The 22,171-nt window shown below is 47.1% G+C and overlaps 1 protein-coding gene across 3 annotated transcripts in view; it reads right to left on the bottom strand.

Moving 5' to 3' along the window:
• Window positions 1–22,171, bottom strand: part of LOC136500704 (starch synthase 3, chloroplastic/amyloplastic-like) — a 28,059-nt gene continuing 5,888 nt past the window's right edge. For 2 of the 3 annotated variants that reach the window (XM_066496119.1, XM_066496120.1), the window contains 13 exons: window positions 21,941–22,155; window positions 21,203–21,473; window positions 20,390–20,565; window positions 20,162–20,269; window positions 3,522–3,631; window positions 3,067–3,169; window positions 2,102–2,272; window positions 1,845–1,973; window positions 1,321–1,503; window positions 1,078–1,209; window positions 866–977; window positions 607–730; window positions 1–519 (listed from right to left, as the gene is read on the bottom strand). In XM_066496119.1, coding sequence (XP_066352216.1) covers window positions 387–519; window positions 607–730; window positions 866–977; window positions 1,078–1,209; window positions 1,321–1,503; window positions 1,845–1,973; window positions 2,102–2,272; window positions 3,067–3,169; window positions 3,522–3,631; window positions 20,162–20,269; window positions 20,390–20,565; window positions 21,203–21,473; window positions 21,941–22,155 — 1,967 coding nt within the window. In that variant the 3' untranslated portion in view covers window positions 1–386. Of the gene's footprint in view, window positions 520–606; window positions 731–865; window positions 978–1,077; window positions 1,210–1,300; window positions 1,504–1,844; window positions 1,974–2,101; window positions 2,273–3,066; window positions 3,170–3,521; window positions 3,632–20,161; window positions 20,270–20,389; window positions 20,566–21,202; window positions 21,474–21,940; window positions 22,156–22,171 lie in introns of those variants that run through there. The other variant, XR_010770087.1, reaches the window with a different exon arrangement.

The following is a 22,171-nucleotide window of genomic DNA, read 5'->3' as shown; positions in this document are numbered from 1 at the left end:
TTTGGATTCTAACCCACATTTAAACTTCCGCATTTACTTGCATTCCTTTTGCATGGTAGGTCTAAAGGATTGACGCAGGAAATGGACCTTTCATTTCCTGTAGATTCCTATATAAGACTTAAGACCCGAATTCAACAACAGAAGAAACAAACATACATGCCCGAAGAAACCATTCTTCTGAAACAATCTATGCATAACTGAGGTTCAAAAATTCCACCTAGGAAACCCAGTCACATTAGTGGACTCTAGCTCTGTTCACTATGCTCTTTGGAGAATGGAGCTAACTGAAGGCAAGGAGGCTGTACAGCAATGCCCAGGAACCTGCAAAACCTGAATGACTGCATCGGAGATCTGACAACACATTATATTCTCCGTTGGTTGCACTGTCACAATTTGGACGCTGAACGGTAGAGCTCGATGTAGTCCAGGGCAGGCCGGTTCCATGACCAGTCCTGCTCCATGACTCTCTTGCAAAGGGAGTGGAACCAGCTCCGGGCGTCGAACCAAGCAGAGATCGCCCTGAAAATGGAACATGCATGCCAAAGGCACGATGAGCAAGAATTGCAGGGTTCAGTGAACCGGGCGGCTCTGTGAGACTGTGCTTACCTGTTGAGGGCATAGTCAACACCGTTACTATCAGCTCCGTCGAAGCTAAACCCGTTGGGCTCAAGGCCTCGAGCTCGGGCTCGTTCCTTGTCGTTGTCCACATCGAAGACAGTGTCAAAGAGCCCTGATGAGCAGCACGAGAGATCAGATCTTGTGTTGTGTTCACTTCAACCCACTCTATATGCAGATTGCAGAGGAGTACAGTTTGACGGCAAATGGAGAATGGTTGACACTCAACAGCTGCTGCGCGTATACGTACCTCCTGTTTTGCGGACAACAGGGATGGTTCCATACCGCATGGCGACGAGCTGAGTTAAGCCGCAAGGCTCAAATATAGATGGTACCAGAATGAAGTCAGAGCCAGCGTATATCTGCAACAGAAGAGGACCATGGAAAGAACTATATTAGCCGGTTTCAGAGATACTTCAATGAAAGATTGAGGGGGTTGATTAGGTGCTTTGTCAAGCTCACCAGATGCGAAAGAGGCTCATCGTAGGTCAAGGACAGCCTCACTTGCCCATGGTTTACACCGTGGAGCGTATTCGCCAAGTTGACAAAATCAGCTTGGATTCGAGGGTCTGGCGCCGAACCAAGCAAAACCACCTGGAAACCAAACATATATCATTCTTATTAGTTTCAAGATGACAGGAAGCCACAAATTAAGGAAAGAAAGAATGTTTGAAGTTTTATCGACCATGCAAGGGATCGAAGGACCTGTCCATTCCGTTCAAGTGTTCGATGAATCGCATGCTTGATGAGGTGGATTCCCTTTTGGGCTGTCAGGCGAGTGACGATTCCTACGATGGGCACATCTATTTGCTGTAACCCAAACTTCTGCTGCAATGCCTTCTTAGCAGCCCTCTTGCCTTCAATGACATTCTCAGAAGTGTAGTGGACCTGAAATTCATTGGAACGAACATTTAAACAGGAAACTATTTGCCACACCCACCATGTATAAGTAGCATTTTTGGACAACATTAACAGCGCCAAAGCAAGAAATCAAAGAGATGCAGATTAAGAAAACCATCACATGCACGCACATTACTTGAAATGACTGTTCAAACTTGAGAGTGTGCATATATATGACTTAAGGTCTTAAGTGCCCATCTAAGCAAAACTAGGTCATTTGAAAAAAAAAATGTATTATTATTGCAGCTCTTTGTTCCATTTTACTAAGTTCAAGTAGCGTGGAATAAATATATTACAATAAAAAAATATATATGAATAATAAAGTGTACCGGGATAAAGTTGTCACTGCACGGATCCCATATATCTGGATCAATTCCATTGAGAATTCCATAGAATTTTCCAAGATGAGGAACGATGGCACTATGACCTGACACCTCCCTTGAATATGTATTAGAGACCTGCAAAGAATGGATATATGTGAATAGATAAACATCAAAAGAACATGACTCTACAGTGTAACAATATGTATTTCAGTGACGCGAGTGTGTCAAACACAATATTGAATTATGCAAAGTTTATCACTCACAGTTGTGGCTTTATCACAATATCTCATTGCTTTGCCAATATAATGCACTCCAAATTCAAGATTGTGGATGGTGAATACCACCCGTGCATTTGCCAAACTAGATTGTGCATAGTTTTCCTTGTATAGCCAGGCAACAGGAGCACCTGACCAATCATGGCAATGTATTATGTTCTGTAAGGAGGATAAGATGTCAGCGGTTTCAATGAGAAGCTAACAGAAATAAGCAAATAAGGCAACTTCGCTGCAAATCAGAATACATTAAAATATTTTTAAAATGGAAGGCTAATAATAAAGATAACTAAAATAGTGAAGGAATGGAAAATAGAATGACTAATGTAATTTTTTTTATCGCAGAACGTGCTAAATAGTTGGGAAAGATCCTTAGTAGAGCTTATATCTCTTGCTAGTTCTCTCTTGTTTATTAAGTGACGAGCTCATTTTGCTAAGTGCCGTTTGGCTCTGTGTGTGCACGTGTGTGCGTGCGTGTTGTGTGTGAGTATTTGAACGATGATCTATAGGTATGCTAAATATCAAAAAGGGTCGAACAGCAAAGCCACTAGTAAATAAGGTACTCTCTCCATTCTAAATTGTAAATCGTTCCGCTTTTCTAGGTACATGGCTTTTGTTACACACTTATATATGCATTATGTGCTTGTATGCGAAAAAAGAAGCTACTCACCTTTCATCGACCAATGGCAAGACAAACTAGTTTAATCTTTCTAGTTTGGTTAATCTTTTTTGTTTCTTGAAGTTCTACACTGTAAACTTAAACTGTTTTAATATTTTTCTATTTAATATATTATCCAGTAGGGGCTTGCCCCTCCTGATTTCCTAAAAAAAGATATACAGCACGTCTAGATATGAAAGCTATGCATTTAGAAGAGCCAAAACGACTTACAAATTGGAATGCAGAGAGTAACAGTTCAAACAATATAACAGCTGCTGTTGTGAATACTAGTACTTACCGGAGAAGATCTACTCTGGAGGAGAAACTCTAGAGCAGAATGACAGAAGAAGCCAAATCGGCGGTCATCGTTCCTTCCATATACACATCCGACTCCAAACATCCTGAAAAGGTAAGTGCCAAATTATCTTTTGAAACCTCTTGCAAGAAAGTCCCAGCAGATATGTACCAAATGTGACAGATAGATCATTAAACTGATATACACATATGACGAAATTCAGAGTACTTATATTCTAGAAAAACTAAAAATAGGCTTGGAATAGTGATACTAAGGCTTTTATATTTAGAAAAACTAAACATAGGCTTGGAATAGTGATACTTAAATTCACAGTACTCAAACCAGTTTAACAATTCTATATTGCCACTTACAAACCAGTACAAGGTTCTAGGACTTCGAGCTTAGTGAAATAGTGATACTAAGGCTTTTATATCTGTAAACAATATGCTGATACATACCCATTTTGAGGTTCCAAGAAGTAAACACAAAGGCCTTCGACTAGTCCACGCCACACTTTTATTTCAGAACCACCCCAAGAAAAACTTTGATGGATGTGTAAATTCTTGACCTGCATTGTAACAGGCGCATATTAATTGATAAGAGAGGTAAAATTTATCATATACCCAATATCTGTCTTCTATGTCATTCTTATCAGATTACTCAGTAAGTTATGTTTGCCTCAATCATTCCATATAAATCAATGGTCCAAAAAGAATAACAACCAAGTAATTCTACTTGATGTACTTGTTAGATAATCTACTGCTTCCTTGTGTAAACACACAGCAAGGGAAAGCGACGCCGAAAAGGCTCTCTGCTGTGGTACTGTAGCCGTTGTAGAGGCAGACGCCGAACGGCTCACTTGCCAGATTGTAGCCACATGAAGGGACAGGCGTAGAAGTCAGTCCTACTGTGTTATCTAGTCACTGTTGCAGTAGGGCAGCTGTACTAGAATTAAATGGATAGAGTTGTCTATATAGTTTGCCACTACAACTCAATAAAGAGAATTCAATTTTGCCATCTCCTATACAGGGCTGCGACCAACGTTGGTGCTTGTACTATGTGTGTATGTTCTGTTCTCCCTCTTCTTCTACCTCGAGCCATAGTGTGTGTGGTCGGACAGCCTCGGTCGTGTTCGGCCGTGGTCGGCAAGACTGGTGAGTGGTCGACTCACCTGAACCGGTAATCATGTGGGCTAACAAGTGGTATAGGAGTCATACAAGCGTCGTCGCCGGACTAACTGCTGGCGATGACGAACGGTTCGGAAATGGGGGACAGCAGTGGCACTGCTGTGGCTGCCCAGCCACGACCGGAGGTCATTGTTCGCACAGTGCGGGAGGTCAGCGGCACTAGTCTGCCGACGCTGACTCGCACCATCTATGGAGAGTGGTCGGTGACCATGAAGGTCAAGCTCAGAGCCCGACGGCTCTGGAATGTTGCTGACAAGGCCACCGACAATGAGGAAGATGACTGTCGATGTTTGACCACCGATAGCCTACCACGGGGGTCCCCGGGACAGTATGTTCGGGCTTCAGTGTATGCAGAACTCGACGGTAAACGCAACAGACAGTCGATTTATCCTGGTTCGGGCCCTCGGTCTTAGATCGAGTAATAGCCCTACGTTCAGTCGGCGTTAGCCTTTTGCGTTGGATTGATCGTAAGGTGTTGTGTTGTAAAAGTCCTCTTCTCTAGGAACCCTGCCCTCCCTTATATAGTCAGGAGGTCAGAATCCTAGTCGGTTTACAATAAGAGTTTCTAGTAGGATTACAGAATAATATTACTACTAAGATTACATGGGAAGAATCATAATTGGACTAGATCTTCTCTTCCTTGCGGGGTATCCTGTGGGTCCCGCATCGACAAGCCCCCGAGCACTTCATGGTTGAAGTCTGGAAGCCTCATCTTGTTCCTCTTGTCGGGTAGGAACAAGGGTTGTCCGAGTGCTTTCTTGAGTAAAACCATGTAGCGCTTCTTTGGATCTTCGAGTGGTGTGTGCTTTTTTGAAAAAAGTTCATCCATCTGGGTGTAGCCCCCGAGCCTCTTGCTCTTTGGCACAAGGAGCTAGAGGATCTTGTCTTGATCTCTTTCTTCGTTGAAGGTCAAAAAGAACTCGGATATTGCTCGGTCCGGGTTCTTTTTGTCGTAAGGTCTTGAAGTGGTTTACCCTGAAGAAGTCTTTTGTTGTGACGTGCGCTTTTAAGAAAAAGTGCACTCACTGAGTGTAGCCCCCGAGCCTCTTGCTATTTGGAACAAAAAGTTGAAGGGTCTTGAATCTTTATGCTGTTTGAAAATTCCTGTTCTGAAGAAGTCTTCTGAGTGATGTGTGCTTTTTTGAAGAAAAAGTGCACTCACTGAGTGTAGCCCCCGAGCCTCTGACTATTTGGAACAAAAAGTTAGAGGGTCTTGAATTTGAGTTGTTCAAAGGACTGAAAACTTCCCCTGTTGCAGCCCCCAAGCGTTCTTCAAAAAGATCTCGGATATAGAATCTTGACATATTCTCTGGTAGTCTGCTGTTGTCAGATGTAGAGTCTGCTGCTTTCAGCTATAGAGTCTGCTGTTGTCAGGTGTAGCTGTATGGTGGTGGTTGAGTGTAAATGCCTTTTGTTCACGGGTTGTAAAGTGTTGGTATATTCTCCCGAATATACTTGTTGTTGAGTACTGTTCCTTTACGCCTGAGTTCCCTTTTATTATTGAGTTCTGTCTTTTCACTGTGTCCTTTATTAGGCTTGTTCCGTTGGTGCTCTTGGTCCATGTACACCGCTCCTTGGGTCTATAAATAGCTCCCTGGAGTGCTGTTTTGATTCATTGAGCATTCTGTTGCTTGTTCTGAAGTATCTGTAGTCATGAATATGATAGTTTGTGAAGTAGAACAGCCTCCAGGCGCATTTTGTAGTCCTTGTATATCTTGTCGTAGCTGGAGGAAGTATTGTAATAGGGATTAGAGGTAGACTAATTCCACAGCAGCAATGTATCAGGAAGTATGTGGTGGTAGTTGAAGTCTTGTGATGTGGGCTTCGTTCCTTCATCTGGCAGTTCTGGGTTGATCCTGGCCACTTGTCTTGAGACTGTCCGGTGTAGATCAACACCATATCCAGCATCACATCGGACTTGGGTAGACAGATGTCTGTCGGCCTTCTCTGCTTCATGTTGTCCCGCCGTTCTGCTGATTTCCACCTTAGATGCACTGCGTCCGTCCTTTGAAGAAAACAGTGTAGCCGAGTACGGTTTGTTCTACCGAGTAGCGATTTGGAACACGTAGTTGTTCCAGAGTCTAGTTGTTTCTGGGTTCCTTTTTGCTACCTGCCTGTCGTAGTTCCGAATTCGTTGGGTCCTGTAAGATGTGTAACCCTGTATCTTTTGAAGTCATTTGTAATAGAGAGAATCTTGTCTTATGAGTTGTCATTCTTTATTCTGCTGATGTTCTGGCTGTCCATGAGATTCCCGAGTTCTTTATGTTAGGACCGGGTTGTTATGTTCCTTGTGGGGTAACCTTCCGTTGCTTCATGGCTGATGAGTTCTTTTTGTAGCAATATGTTAACTCTGCCGTTTTGCTGGATGGATAAGTCCGAAATCTGCCCGTTAAACTGTACCGTTGTGTGAATTTGTGTCTTCCGTCATTTTAGCTGTGTCAGTAAATGGATCGTTGCGTTCTCACATCGTGTTTTAACGGGCCTGGTGGGCCGCGTTTTACTGCTGTAAAATCTATTTAAAGACCTTTTGTCTTCTTCTTCTTTACTGCTCCGCCTTTGCCTTGAAACCCTAGTTTTCAGAAATCCACCGCCGCCATTGTCGCCATCATCTGAGCGCCTCCGTCTTAGCCTCATCTTTCCCTAGTGTCTTTTTGCTTTCGCTAGTACATGGGTAGGAAGAAAACCATGAGCAAGTCCCAGCCAGCCTTCGTGGACGAGGAGTCATCACTTTCCGTGATCGAGAACCAAGAGTTCATGGCCATGAGGGCTGCCCAGAAGGCTTGGCCGGCTCTGACAACGACTGAAGACCAGCTTCGCAAGCTTGTTAGCGATGGTCTGATCCAGAGCAAGGACATTGCTAAATGGAGAGCTCCAGGCGAGCATCGGGTCCCTGCTCTAGGCCCTGGTGAGATTATTCTCTTCGTCTCCTTTATCCGTGCTGGACTTTGCCTTCCTGTTTCCGCCTTCCATCATCAATTTCTCGGTTATTTTGGGGTTAGTTTGAACCATCTTACTCCCAATGTCGTTCTTCATCTTTCTATTTTTGTTCATCTTTGTGAAACTTTCCTTGGAATTCCTCCTTCTCTTTCTCTCTTCCGTCACTTCTTTCGTCTGAAGCCTCAACCCCGCCGCGAAGACACCAATGTTCTTGGCGGCTGCGGGATTCAGTTTCGCCAGGGTCTTAAAAGCAAGTTCTTTAACTATGACCTGGTTGATTCTGTGAGGGATTGGCGTGCTGACTGGTTCTATGCCGCCAATTTGATTCCTTCTCTCGCCGTTCATTCTGGATCTGGTCCCTCGGTTAACGACCGGTGGGAAAAGAACTCCCTGACGTCGGACGAGCTCCAGGCGATCCAGCCGTTCCTTGAGCGGATAAGCACTCTGAAGCAGTAGGGCTTGACCGGCTTCGGAATCGTCTCGAGTTTTCTTCACCGTCGTGTTCAGCCTCTGAAGGAGCAAGAGAACTTTGGCTTTGAGTACTCTGGGGCTGAGGATCCTTCACGCATGGTCCCTGACTCCCTGCCCTTCAGTTGACCGACGAGGGGGTACTCGAGCGTCTTCAGAAGATGCTAAAAGGAGCAAGCGTTGTCCCGCTTACCGTTTCTGAGTTCTATGCAAAGAACCCACCTCCAGCTGTAAGTTGTTTTCTCTTTGTGCGGGTACTTTTTGTATTTCTTTTTGCTGTATCTATTTTCGCTTAATCTTCCTTGTCTTGTTGTCTTATTCTTTTCGTAGGAATTGGGGCGTAACTTCGTCGACCCGATTCCCCTTCACGACCTCCCTGCCATTGTGGGGGCTGGGGGTAGTCTTGCTGGGGCTTCTTTAACTAGTAAGTCGCAAACCGCCGTAATGCTTCCTGGTGTTTCTTCCGCAAACCCTGATGTATATGTAGAGTACATTCCTCGTTCAGTTCCTCGAGCTGCTCGTAGCGTCGGCAAGAGGGGGCGAGTGGCTGGTTCTTCTGGTGTGCCTGCTGCCAAGAAAGCTCGCCAGTCGAGTACTTGTCCAGGTACTCAAGTTATAGCTAGCATGCTCTTAGGTGAGCACATTAATACGCTCTGTCCTTCTGTTGCTTGTTTTCGTCTTTAACCGAGTACTTTTGTCCTTTTTCAGCTGGTGCTATGGTGGCCTTGGTCGAGACTGAGGAAGAAGAAAATGATGATGCACCCCTTGTCATGCGGCGGTGAGTTGTTTTCTTATTTTCCTGCTGTTGAATCCCTCCTTTTTGTTTTGACTTTGGTCTTGATCTTTTTGTAGTAAGCGGTCGTTGGGTACGAGTTCTTCTGGGGCTCCGGTACCGAGTTCCTCTGGGGCTCCAGTACCAGCTGCGCCGCTCCTATCGTAGGGTGGCGGTGATGTTTTTGCCACCATAGTTCCTCCTGCAAGGTCTTCTTTTGGTTTTTTGAAGAAGAAGATAGTTGAGTAAGTGACTCTTTGTTGTGCTTCTTTGCTTTTTGCTTTCCTTTTTCCTGACTTATTTTTATCGACGAGTTTCTTTATCATCTTGCAGTCCCTCGCCTTCTCTTACTCCTCCGCCGCCTTCTAGTCAGCCTTCTGGTGCGCCCCCGCGTACTGAGTCGAAGGACTCGAAGAGTACAGTCGATGAGGTGGCTATGAGGAAAGCTGGGCCCCCTGCTGCTGCTGACCCTATGGCTCCAGAGGTGACTATGGTCACGGCGGTGGGTACTTCTGAGGAGGTAGCCGGGGCTTCCCAGGATACAGCCCTGTCCTTGCCTTCTTTGCCTGCGCTGACTTCTCCCTCAGCTCCCCTTGGTACCAGTGCTTCGCGCTTGGATGACGATGTGTTGCATCAATTTGATGCTACTCATCGGTTGTCTGAGCTGACCGCAGCCTGGGGGAACTTGGCGTCCTCTGCGACTTCTTTTGGTGAAAAGCTCCAGGTTAGTTTTTCTGAGATTCTTTCTTTGGCTGTTCGTCTTTCTCTTGTCCTTACGACTTGTTTTTCTGTCTCTCTATTTGCTCAGTCTTTTTCTCGTGATCATACCGGCTTCTTTTTCTCGTCTGAAACCGAGAAAAAGTTGTCCTCTGAGGTGAGTACCTTGAAGGCAGAGCTTGACCTGTACCGGGCCGAGCTGGAGACTAAGCGCCAGACGCATCAGAAGGAGAAGGCTCTCCGCGCCCGGGTTGTTGAGGCAGAAAAACAGAGGGATGCTGCGGTGGAGTTCCTGAAAAATGACGAGTTCTTTTTGTTTCCTTTTGTATTCTGATTTTCTTTTCCGCTGACTTGTTTTTGTTGCCTGGTCTAGCTCTCCAAGTCAAAAAGCAGAAGCTCTCGGAGGGTATCGAGGAAATGAAGATCACCGCCCGCAATAGTCACAACAGGGCCGAGGAGGTAATTACTCGCGCTGAAGAAGAACTCGTGCTTGCCAAACTGATTAGGCGTGGAGCTGACAGAGATCTCAAAAGACTATTCAAGACTTGTCTGGTAAGTTGGCGACGGCCACTGAGAACTGGAACACTTTGTGGAAATCCTTCCGGTCAGTAGCCGACCTTCTTTGGACTCCAGCAGATGACGGTCAACCTTGGGCTCAGTTCATTCCCCGAGTTCCAACCCGTTTCCAGGAGTTTGTGAAGAGGTGCGCCCGCTTATGTACCAGGAATATTCTTGCCCAGGTCCGGGTTCTTTCTCCAGAGTTTCCCCTGTCCAAGATTGCTGACGAAGCCGAAAGTCGAGAATATGTTGATGCGGTTGAAAGGGCGGAGCCTGAGGTCGAAGACTTAGCCAGTAGGATTATTGATAACCTTAATATTGATATTTCTACTCCTGATGACAATGCTTGAATGTAATCGACCTTTGTACTCTGGCTTTTGTAACATAATACTTATACTTCTTCTTGAATGAAGATCCTTTATCTTTGTTGATGTCTTCTTTGTCTGGATGTCTAATCCTTGCTTATTCTTTAAATGTGTTGTCCAAGTGATCAGAATTTTCTCTGAGTAGTTATTTGTTCTGACTTTCATCTGCGTTGTATAAACCGCTCGGTGTATGTAGATCGTTGCATTTGACAAATTTTCTTGATTTGCCGAGTAAAACAACTCGGTGTAGATCATTGTCTTGACAGACTTTGTGTTCTTGTTAGTACTGAAAAGACTTAGGACCGGTGATCTTCATGGTGGAGCTCTGGGAGCCTCTTCTTGTTCCTTCGGGTCTTGCCGAGCAGGAACAAGCGTTGCCCGAGTACTTTCCTGAGCGAAACTGTGTAGCGCTTCTTGGATCTATCCAAGTGCAGCCCCTGAGCCTCTTGCTATTTAGAACAAGTAGCTGGAGGGTCTTGTCTTGAATTTGCTCTGATTTATGCTCAGGCTTAGTTTCAGTCGTTTTTGCTTTTTGGTTCGGGTGTTAGCTTGTTAGCTACCCTCATCGGCGGGCTCAAGCAACTTTTCAGCTATTTTGCTCTCGACCAGTATGCTCAGGCGTATTTTCAGCCATTTTGCTTTTGGTTCGGGTGTGTTAGCTTGTTAGCTACCCTCATCGGCGGGCTCAAGCATCCTTTCAACTATTTTGCTCTCGGCCGGTATACTCAGGCGTATTTTCAGCTATTTTGCTTTTGGGTGTTAGCTTATTAGCTACCCTCATCGGCGGGCTCAAGCATCTTTTCAGCTATTTTGCTCTCGGTCGGGATGCTCAGGCGTATTTTCAGCCATTTTGCTTTTTGTCTCGGATGTTAGCTTGTTAGCTACCCTCATCGGCAGACTCAAGCATCTTTTCAGCTATTTTGCTCTCGGCCGGTATGCTCAGGCGTATTTTCGGCCATTTTGCTTTTGGTTCGGGTGTTAGCTTGTTAGCTACCCTCATCGGCGGGCTCAAGCATCTTTTTAGCTATTTTGCACTCAGCCGGTATGCTCAGACGTATTTTTAGCCATTTTGCTTTTGGTTCGGGTGTTAGCTTGTTAGCTACCCTCATCGGCAGGCTCAAGCATCTTTTCAGCATTTTGCTCTCAGCCGGTATGCTCAGGCATGTTTCAGCCATTTTGCTTAGTGAAGACAACTTCGGAGAAAATCATAACAAGACATATGTTGTGTAGAAAGACCATCTTTATTGATCGTGAATCATTGATAAGCCATAATAATACATATGTTGTCGATGAGCATTATCTGTATTGATCATGAACGTTGATCCCTTGCTTCTTGAATATATATTCTTCCTTGAGTTGTTTTCACGCGTAGAATCTTCTTAGTTGGCTGATGTGCCATGTGTTGCTGACTTCTTTTTCATCCTCGGTTGTCAACTTGTATGTGCCTGGTCCAGTGACTGTTGTGACAATAAAAGAACCTTCCCATGGACTGAGTAGTTTATGGCGTCCATCAGTTTTTTTGTATTCTTCTTAGTACCAGATCTCCGATTTGGAGTGATCGAGGCTGGGTACTCTTATTGTAGTGGCGTCTTAGACCTTGAAGGTATCTAGCTGATTGAAGGGTAGCGTTTACTCTGACTTCTTCTAAACTGTCGAGTTCTAATCTTCTGGTGTGTTCTGCTTCCCCTTCGTCATACTATTCTATTCTTGGTGACGTCCAGATCAAGTCGGCAGGTAGTACGGCTTCTGACCCGTAAACTAGGAAAAAGGGTGAGTAACCGGTGGCCCTGCTTGTTTGAGTTCGTAGCCCCCATACCACTTTGGGTAGTTCTTCAATCCATTTGGATCTATAGTCTACTAGTTCTTCATACAGTCTTGGCTTATTTCTGTGGCAATAGTGGCTATTTCTTTTCTACCATTGCCGGCTTATGCTTTGGCTGCAATTTGGATTGCCTGAACGTCGCAGTCAAAAGCGCGCTTCAAATCACTTCGAAAAGAAAGGACACCGTTAGGTCCTGGCATCTTAAGCAACAGGTACGGATAATGCTATATTGCCATGAATTTTGCTAGTGCTGGGCGTCCGAGAATTGCGTGATATGATGAATCAAAGTATGCAACTTCAAACTTGATAAACTCTGTACAGTAGTTCGAGGGAGTCCCAAAAGTAACTGGTAGAGTAATTTGTCCAAGTGGCATGGCTGTCTTGCCGGGTACTATGCCATAAAAAGGTGTACTTGTTGGTGTAATCATCCCGGCGAGTTGTAGTCCCATCTTCCTTAGTGTTTCTGAAAAGATGATGTTGAGTCCATCTCCCCCGTCAATTAGTACTTTGGTGACAGTCATACTGGCAATGGTTGGATCTAAAACCAGTGGGTAATGGCCTGCGTTTCCTACGCTAGTCCATTGGTCCTCTCTTGAAAACTAGATCGGATACTGTGACCAATTGAGATATCTTAGGGTGGCCAGCTCTGCTGCCATGATGGTTCGTAGAGCTAACTTTTCTTGATGTTTGCTTCTGGAATCTGGGGCTCCAGCGAAGATCACTGTTACCGTCCCCCTGGATTTTTGGAATCCCTTGTCTTCGTGGTTGTTTTCTTCTTTTTTCTGACTGTCTTCTTTATTGTTCCCCTTACTATCTTTTCTTGTGTATCGTTCGTTGAAGGTGTAGCAATTTCCGATGGTGTGCTTTCCATTGGGGTGCAAGATGCAACGCATGTTCTCAATATCGTCATACCTTCTAGGTTTTGAAAACTTCTTTGATTTGTCAGTCATCGCTACTGTGTTGTCTGGTCCACGTTTTTTTTCCTGATGTCTGTTGTTTCGATGATTTTATTTGTCCGGGTTGTCTCGGTTGTTTTTATCTAGGAACCTTTCTCGTGTCTTCTCTTTTACAGTAATCATCTTTTCTACTGTTCGTCTAAATTCTTTATTGTTTCTCGGGTTTTCTTTGCAGAAGTCCTGAAATTGCCACCTAGCCATGATTCCGTGAGAGAAAGCTTCGATTACTTCTCGTTCGGTGATGTCATGTACTTGGGCACGTAATTCGCCAAATCGTCGATAGTAATCTCTGAGACTTTCTCCTCCTTTCTGCTTGAGTCCCTTTAGTTCTGCGTGGGTGATTGGGTGCGTAATTATACCCGCAAAATTTTCACAGAAAGCCCTTTGCAAGTCCTCCAAATTTCTGATTGACCCTGGATTTAATTTATCGAACCATTGGAGGTGCATGGTTTCTAGGGCCATGGAAAAGAACAAGGTCTTGATATCGTTGTCTCCTCCAGCCAGTTCAATTGATTGTGAGTAGATTCTAAGCCACTGCCTTGGTTCGGTCTTGCCATCGTATTTAGAGTGGCTGGACGGCTTAAACTTGTGAGGTAGTCGTATTGAAGCAAGTCTGCTTGCAAAACAGGGGAATCTATTGTGCATCCCAGCTTCTCTGTATTCTGATTCGGCACCTCCTTCTAGCCAGCTGTCATTTTGGTGAGAGTAGTTCTGCGGGGCTGTCCGAATGGGTACTTCGCTTATGATCTGCCTTGGTTGTTTGGCTCGGTAGTTTTGACTGTGGTCCCTTCTACTTTCTCTGTTGTGACTTCCGCTTGGTCCAAGTCTCTCGAATGCGGACTTCCTTTGATTTTGATCTTCCTACCTATGAGATGTTGACCTGGCGGGTAGTCTTGAACGGGTTCTTCCATCATGTGTCTTTAGGGCTACTGTCCGGAGAAGTTCCCGGAGCTATTCCTGCTGCTCACTGGGATGCGAGGTTGTTCCGAGTTCTTCAAGTGCTTCTCGGATCCTGTTATAGGGTGTGTTCGCCGCACGTCTTTCTTCGACTTCTTGTTCTGATTTTCTTCTATTGTACTCGGTCAGATCTGACTCATATTTGATCCAAGCTTCCTTGCGTTGCTTAGCACGTCGTTGGCGTCCTTGTTTCAATTTGTTTCTTCTTTCTCTGGCTTGTCTCTGATTCTCAGTCTCACCATCGTAGCCTTGGGCAAAGGGTGATATGTTGGACTCAGACTCATCCGATGACCTGACGTCGGGTGCTTCTGGAGGGATCAATGGCGATCGAGGACGGCGAACCATGAGTACTTCCCGTGCATGAACTGTTCTGTTATTGGCGTTGGTTTCCACACTGTTGGAGTTGCTGATGACTTCAATAGAGGCTTCAAGGTTGCAGATTGAGTCTCCATCTTGGTAGGGTAGAATTGTTGTTGTCGTCGTGCCGACCAGTCAGGTACTGCTATCCTTAGGAATAGAACCTGGCCAGTGGACAATGCAGTCTTGAGATGTTATAGTTAGCACGAGACCTTCCTGAGCTCCTCTTAGTGGCATTCTAAGCACCGGATCGAGGGATCCTTCGAGCTGTGCCTGGTAAGTCCTTGCCATGTTGTGGAATCCAAACGAAAAAAGATCCGACTTCTCGGAAAGATTCTGAGTGCACTTCGAGTTGTATTCTTGATATGCCGAGGCCGCGTTCTGGAACCCCATTGGAAAAGAACTCGGACTCTTGAAAGAACTCGGTCCATACTCCATCTCGGATGTGGAGCCTGAATTCGAGTCGGATGCGTAAAGCCGCGGAACCTGAGTTGAGTCGGACATCACGAGCTGTGCGAATCTTCTGGTGATTTGATCCGTCAGTCGCCGAAATAGGAAAGTTTTCATGGTGGACCGAATTTTCGGGAAGACAGCTTTCAAGCTTGCCATCGTCGCCTACCTCACAGATCCACGAACCGAAGATGAAGATTGATCCCATTGAGAAGATCATGTTCTCGAGGTCCATCGAGCTCTCGGATGCAAATTCGCCGAAAGCCCCTACCTGGCGTGCCAGCTGTCGATGTTTGACCACCGATAGCCTGCCACGGGGGTCTCCGGGGCAATATGTTCGGGCTTCAGCGTATGCAGAACTCGACGGTAAACGCAAGATACAGTCGATTTATCCTGGTTCGGGCCCTCGGTCTTAGATCGAGTAATAGCCCTACGTCCAGTCGGCGTTAGCCTTTTGCGTTGGATTGATCGTAAGGTGTTGTGTTGTAAAAGTCCTCTTCTCTAGGAACCATGCCCTTCCTTATATAGTTAGGAGGTCAGAATCCTAGTCGGTTTACAATGAGAGTTCCTAGTAGAGTTACAGAATAATACTACTAGTAAGATTACATGAGAAAAATCCTAGTTGGACTAGATCTTCTCTCTTCCTTGCGGGGTATCATGTGGGTCCCGCATTGACAATGTCATGTCAGCGTTGGAGGCTACCCTTGCTGTTATACCGGCGGAATACAGGGAGCCGTTGGGGGCAAAAAGCTCAGCAAAAAGCCCAGCTTCTAAAGCAGGAGTACGCTAACCTCAAGTTCAAGGATGGTGAAACGGTGGAGGACTTCTCCCTCCGCCTGCAGACGCTCATCAGCAGGCTGAAGAGCCACGGCGTCACCATCGACCAATAGGAGGCGGTCTGCAAGTACCTCCACTCCATGCCGACAAAGTACATCTAGATCGCTCTCTTCATAGAGACGATGCTGGACTTATCCACCCTCACCATTGAGGATGTGACAGGCCGTCTGCGGGCACTGGACGAGCACCTGGAGCAGGCAACAGCAACGAAGGATAGCGGCAAACTGCCGCTGATAGAGGAGTGGGCTACTCGAAGGAACTCTGGGGTAGCCACCTCCAGCCGCAGTGGCGATGGCAAGCGCCACGGCAAGGCTTCTTCGGAGAAGAAGTAGGTCGACCCCAATGTCTGTCAGCGCTACGGGAAGACGAGTCATTGGGCACGGGAGTGCCCAAATCACAAGCAGGAGAAAAAGGCTGAGGCTCATCTGGCGCAAGCTTATGATGATGATGAGGCCACTATCCTGATGGCGACGTTTTGTGCACTGCACGACGTCAAGGCTGAGGAGAAGAAAGAGGTGACGATGGTGGAAGGACCTGGGAAGGCCCTGAAGGCTGTCAACCTCGACGAACCATGCGCCCAAGTCCACCTCGGACGTGTGGGCACCGACCAGGAGCAGTGGTGGTATCTGGACTCTGGTGCCAGCAACCACATGATGGGCTCCAAGGCATCTTTCTCTGAGCTCGACGACGATGTTACCGGTACGGTGAAGTTTGGCGATGGCTCACGGGTGGCAATCCAAGTGCGCGGCACCATCATCTTCAGGTGCCAGAACGGGGAGCACCGTGCGCTAACGGATATATATTACATTCCGCAGCTGCGTTTCAGCATCATCAGCATTGGTCAGCTCGATGAGCGTGGTAGCGAGGTACTGATCAAGGACGGAGTCCTTAGGATCAGGGACCGGGAGCAGTGAATTCTTGCCAAGTTGAAGAGGTCCCTGAACCGGTTGTACCTGCTTGACCTGAAGGTAGAGCAGCCAGTGTGCCTGGCGGCAAGGCACACCGAGGAACCGTGGATGTGACATGCCCGGTTCGGACATCTCAGCTTCGACGCGCTTGGTTGGCTAGAGAAGATGGTCCGAGGGCTACCCCACATCAAGCACGGAGGTGAGCTGTGTGACAGCTGCCTGGCCAGGAAGCAGTGGAGGCTACCGTTCCCAAAGGCGGCCAAGTATCGCACGAAGGACGCTCTCGAGCTCGTCCACGGTGACCCCTGCGGGCCGATCACGCCAGCTACAAATGGTGGTCAGCGGTACTTCCTCCTGCTCATGGATGATTGCAGTCGCTACATGTGGCTGCAACTCCTGACGAGCAAGGATGAAGCGACGGCGGCGATCAAGAAGTTCAAGATGCGCGCGGAGGCCGAGAGCGGCAAGAAGCTCCGCGTGCTGAGGACTGATCGCGGTGGCGAATTTACTTCGGTGGAGTTCGCTGCGTACTGCGTGGATCAGGGTGTGGTGCGACACCACACCGCGTCGTACTCGCTACAACAGAATGGCATGATGGAGAGGCGGAACCAGACGGTTGTCGGCATGGCTCGATCCATGATGAAGGCCAAAGGCATACCGGCAAGGTTCTGGGGTGAAGCGGTGACCACTACGGTGTTTATCCTCAACCGCGCTCCGACCAAGGCCCTGACGGCCAAGATGCCGTTCGAAGCTTGGTATGAGCGCAAGCCGAGCGTGTCCTTCCTCCGGACATTCGGCTGCATCGGCCACGTCAGGAAGATGAAGCCGATCCTCACCAAGCTAGAGGATAGGAGCACACCGATGGTGTTCCTGGGCTATGCGGAGGGTACCAAGGTGTACCGGCTCTATGACCCACGCGAAAACAAGGTACTTGTCTCGTGCGACGTCGTGTTCGATGAGAAGGCGGCTTGGGACTGGAACAGTCCGAGCACGGGGGAAGCTGGCGGCTTCACCAGCACCTTCATCGTCGAGCACCTGGTCATCCACGGTGGTGGATACGCTGGGGAAGAGGTGTCGAGCAATCCAAGAGGGGTGCCGAGCACTCTAGCACAGAGTCGAGCACTCCTGGGGCAGTGCCGAGCACTTCGGGAGGAGTGCCGAGCACTCCTGGAGGGATGTCGAGCACGTCAGGAGTGATGCCGGGAGGTTCTGCAAGTGGTGGCAACCACTCCAGGACGGGTGCCGAGCACTCCCGTAGTGGAGCCAAGAGGTCTTGCAGTGGTGCCGATCACTTCTAGACTAAGGCAGAGCACTTCTATAGTGGTGCCGAGCACTATAGGAGTAGTGACGAGCTGTCCAGAAGTAGTGCCGAGCACTGCAACCAGGGTGCCGAGCACTCAAGGTGCTGTGCCGAGCACTCAGGCGGATCAAGGAACTCCATCAACATTGATCGAGTTCGCCTCACCTCCAAGTGACATCACTGAGTTCGTGGATGCCTTCCACGAAGGTGAGGAGGTGCGGTTCCACAGGCTGGACAACATCGTCGGTGGCACAGGGCCCTTAGGCCTGGCTGGTCGGCTGCTCAATGATCAAGAGCTGCTGCTCGTCAGCGTAGAGGAACCACGCACGTTCGCGCTGGCCGAGCGCGACGGAAACTGGCGACGGGCGCTGCTGGAGGAGATGAAGGCGATCGAGGAAAATGAGACTTGGGAGCTATAGGATGCCGTCCGATCAGCCTGAAGTGGATGTACAAGGTCAAGCAGAATGAGTCCGGTGCCATTATCAAGCACAAGGCGCACCTCGTCGCCCGAGGCTTTGTTCAGCGCGAGGGCATAGACTTCGAGGAAGTCTTTGAGCCAGTAGCATGCATGGAGTCTGTCCGTTGCTACTAGCCTTGGCAGCAGCAAAGGACTGGCGCGTCCATCACTTGGACGTTAAATCGGCCTTCCTCAACGGCGAGCTGGCGGAGACGGTCTTCGTCAGGCAACCTCCAAGTTTCGCCGTCAAAGGAGAGGAGCACAGGGTGCTCTGACTGTGCAAGGCGCTATACGGGCTACGGCAGGCCCCACGAGCATGGAACACCAAGCTTGACGCCGCGCTGGGCGAGCTTGGGTTTTAGCGGTGCGCAACCGAGCACGCGCTCTACACGCGACGACGGGGGAAGGAGGAGCTCGTCGTCGGCGTGTATGTGGACGACTTGATCGTCACAGGTGCACGCACGGAGGACATCAACAGCTTCAAGCGTGAGATGGCGGCTCATTTTCGAATAAGCGATCTCGGCGCACTCTCCTACTACCTTGGCATCGAGGTGAGATAAGAGAAGGAGGAACTCACACTCGGTTAGAGAGCGTATGCCTCGAAGCCCATGCATGACTAAGATGAAGGAGCGGCTGAAGCTAACAAAGGCCAGCACCACGGCGAAGGTGGATGCAACACTCTACCAGAGCATCGTCGGTGGTCTGCGCTACCTAGTCCACACGAGGCCGGACATTGCATTCACCGTAGGCAACGTCAGTCGCTTCATGGAGGATCCCAGAGAGGATCACTAGGCTGCAGTGAAGCGGCTACTACACTACATCAAGGGGACGGTGGATCAGGGGATCATCTTTCCCAAGACCGACGGGAGTAGGCTGCAGCTCACTGTGTTCAGCGATGCAGATATGGCGGGGGACATCGACGGACGACGGAGCACCTCTGGAGTGCTCGTCTTCCTTAGGTCGGCTCCAATTTCATGGCTGTCGCTGAAACAGAAGGTGGTGGCGTTATCTATGTGCGAGGCAGAGTACGTAGCGGCGGCCATAGCGGCGTGCCAAGTTGTGTGGCTGCGCCGGCTGCTGGGCGAGCTGACCGGCGTGGAAGCTCACCCACCAGCACTGATGGTGGGCAACCAGCCCGCCATCGTCCTCGCGAAGAATCCGGCTCTGCATGACCGGAGCAAACACATCGACGTGAAGTTCCACTTCCTCAAGGACTGTGTCCATGGAGGGCAGATCGTCATCGAGTTCGTCAAAACTGGTCGGCAACTCGCGGACGTCCTCACCAAGCCGGTCGGACGTCTTCGACTCACGGAGCTGAAGAAGATGATCGGCATGGAGGGGGTACAAGGGATAGCAGTAGGAATACGGGAAGAATTGCTAGATAATTTGCTGCTTCCTTGTGTGAACGCACAGCAAGGGAAGGCGGCGCCGAAAAGGCTCCCTGCTGTGGTACTGTAGCCGCTGTAGAGGCAGGCGCCGAACGGCTCACCTGTCGGACTATAGCCACATGCAGGGACAGGCGCAGAAGTCAGTCCTGCTGTGTTATCTAATCACTGTTGCAGCAGGGCGGCTATAATAGGACTAGATGGATAGAGTTGTATATATAGTTTGCCACTGTAACTCAACAAAGAGAGTTCAGTTTTGCCATCTCCTATACAGGGCTCCGGCCAACGTTGGTGTGTGTGTATGCTCTGTTCTCCCTCTTCTTCTACCTCGAGCCATAGTGTGTGTGGTCGGACAGCCTCGGTCGTGCTCGGCCGTGCTCGGCAAGACTGGTGAGTGGTCGGCTCACCTGAGCCGGTGATCCTGTGGGCTAACAGTACTAAGCTACAAATCAACAATTCCAAGGCATTCCTCATACTTAACATAAGCTATCCATGTACACGAGGAATAAGTGACTGAACTATGAGGAAGCACATACATAATAGAGTAGAATAGTAAACCAAGTTGCCCCTAACGTGGAGATGTCAACTTCAGTTCTTGCTACAAAACACTTCACCTGTCACAGCAGAGAAGCAGCAAGGGATGTTGTAGGGCACTTTTAACTTACATTGCTTAGATTCAAGCAATCGTGCTTTGGAAGAATAACCTCCACATTGTGTCCTAAATCTTGCACAGCACGTGAAAGACTAGTAACAACATCACCAAGACCTCCAACCTGTGATAGCATTGGTCCGACAGAATACTATTAGTGTTATGCAACAATAAAAGAGAAACGGTGATGTAAGTTGTCACTCTTGTGCTAATAGTATGAATTTAACTCAGAAATATGAATAACCTTTGCGATTGGTGCCATCTCAACAGCAATGTGGACAATGTGCATAGGTGGTTCTTTTGCAATTGAACCAGACACAGGAATATGATAGTCTAACCCATTCCTGTTATCATAAATTCCACCTTCTTCTGACTCCGAGAAAACAAAGTCCATCATATAGGCATCTTGCGGAACGTAAACTGGAGAAGGAGCACTCTACTTGAGAACTAAGAACAAATAAAGGGAATAGAAATGTTTTTATGCATCTCTGTGCTAAATCTAATTATTACAAGGGAACTCAAGGAGAAGTAATATCTCACTAAATGAATATAAAAAACAATGTTCCAAAAATATTATATAAAAAAACAGACAGGATTCAACATGAATTTGATCTAATATGGATGAAAAGGTGACACATTTTATCAAGGTTTGACTAACTATCCTAGGGAAATGCAGCAGTTTAAACTCTTTCTGGCTGCAACAATAAGATTCTAAAGCAAAATAGGGCTATACCTTCAATGCTTTGTAGTAGCTACATTCTCTCAATTACAACCTTTATAAAAACTTCAATAAGAAACTTATAGCATATCTCTTATGACATTAAATTAGCTAGATCCTCTAAAATAATTTACTTGTGCCATTTTTTTGTTTTCAGTTTCGTGAGTAAAGATTATACCATGTCTATATATGGATTAGACATCACACTACAATACAATTATAAGTTCTTGAGCTACTTGATGACCAGTGCTCTAGCAGCTCTTGACTATATTAATTGCATAAAAATGAACCACTGGAAAAGGTATTAATACTAAGAACAATAACATAGGAATTTCGAACCTGTTGTTTTTAAGTGTGAACCATTTTCTGCTTGTACCATCTTCTGAGGTGGCAACACCCCACCTGGATACATCCAGCGGTTAAAGGAACATCGAAACCAAACCTCTGGCTTTCCAGTTAGCACTGTATTAGAAGGATTATAAAGCACGTCAACAGTAGTTCCAGCACGTATTTCAAGTGGTTCTGTGTAAACAATGTGTTTCTGAGAAACCAGGAACATTCTCATAGTCTTTTCCTTCATCTCAGCTTTCATTTTTGCATTTCTCTCAGCCTGCTCAATCGAAAGGAAGCAAAAGTCAACTAAAAGAATCCCCACCATATCTGTCAATAAAATTTCGAGAATTTGGTATATCGTATAGAAAGAAGTGCTCCATTTTTTTGTAACATAAAGCAGGACAAATGATACTCTGAAGGTATGCTGTTACTTAGTTGGGCCAACAAAAGTTAGTGGTTAAACTAGTTGGCAATTAACTTGCAAGGCTGAAGTGATGAATGATTCAAATGGTCAGTTTAGCTCTGTTGTCTTAACAGACTAGTTAATATGGACAAACTTTTTAAAATCACATGTTTAACGGTGAAAAAATCAAGCAGAGATGAATCTTTTTAACTACTCAAAATGACTGCTTATGGGCAAGTTCGATCATTTATGATGTTGTAACTTCATTTTAGATTTACAATTGGTCAAGCTAAAGGTTCGAACAAAAACACCAGAACCGCAAAGGGCCTATTGCAACTGACCTTCCTTTTAATAGCCTCCTCCCTTTCCCTCCTCTCTTGTTGAAGCCTTGTGTAGATCCTTTGTTCTTCTTCCATCCAATATTCTTCCTCAGTCAAGTTATTCGGAAGGGTAGCATGAAAATCATGTCCTCCATTGTTGTCATAATTCCTTGCATTCCCTGGCGGCCCATCAGCGAAAACCCAGTCCAACACATATGTCCTTTCAGGTAAGACAACTATACATAAAAGGCC

The sequence above is a fragment of the Miscanthus floridulus genome, chromosome 13 (genome assembly GCF_019320115.1).
Source record: "Miscanthus floridulus cultivar M001 chromosome 13, ASM1932011v1, whole genome shotgun sequence".
NCBI lineage: Eukaryota > Viridiplantae > Streptophyta > Magnoliopsida > Poales > Poaceae > Miscanthus > Miscanthus floridulus.
The sequence above is the reverse complement of the archived record's forward strand: the minus strand, read 5'-3'. Positions and strand labels throughout refer to the sequence as shown.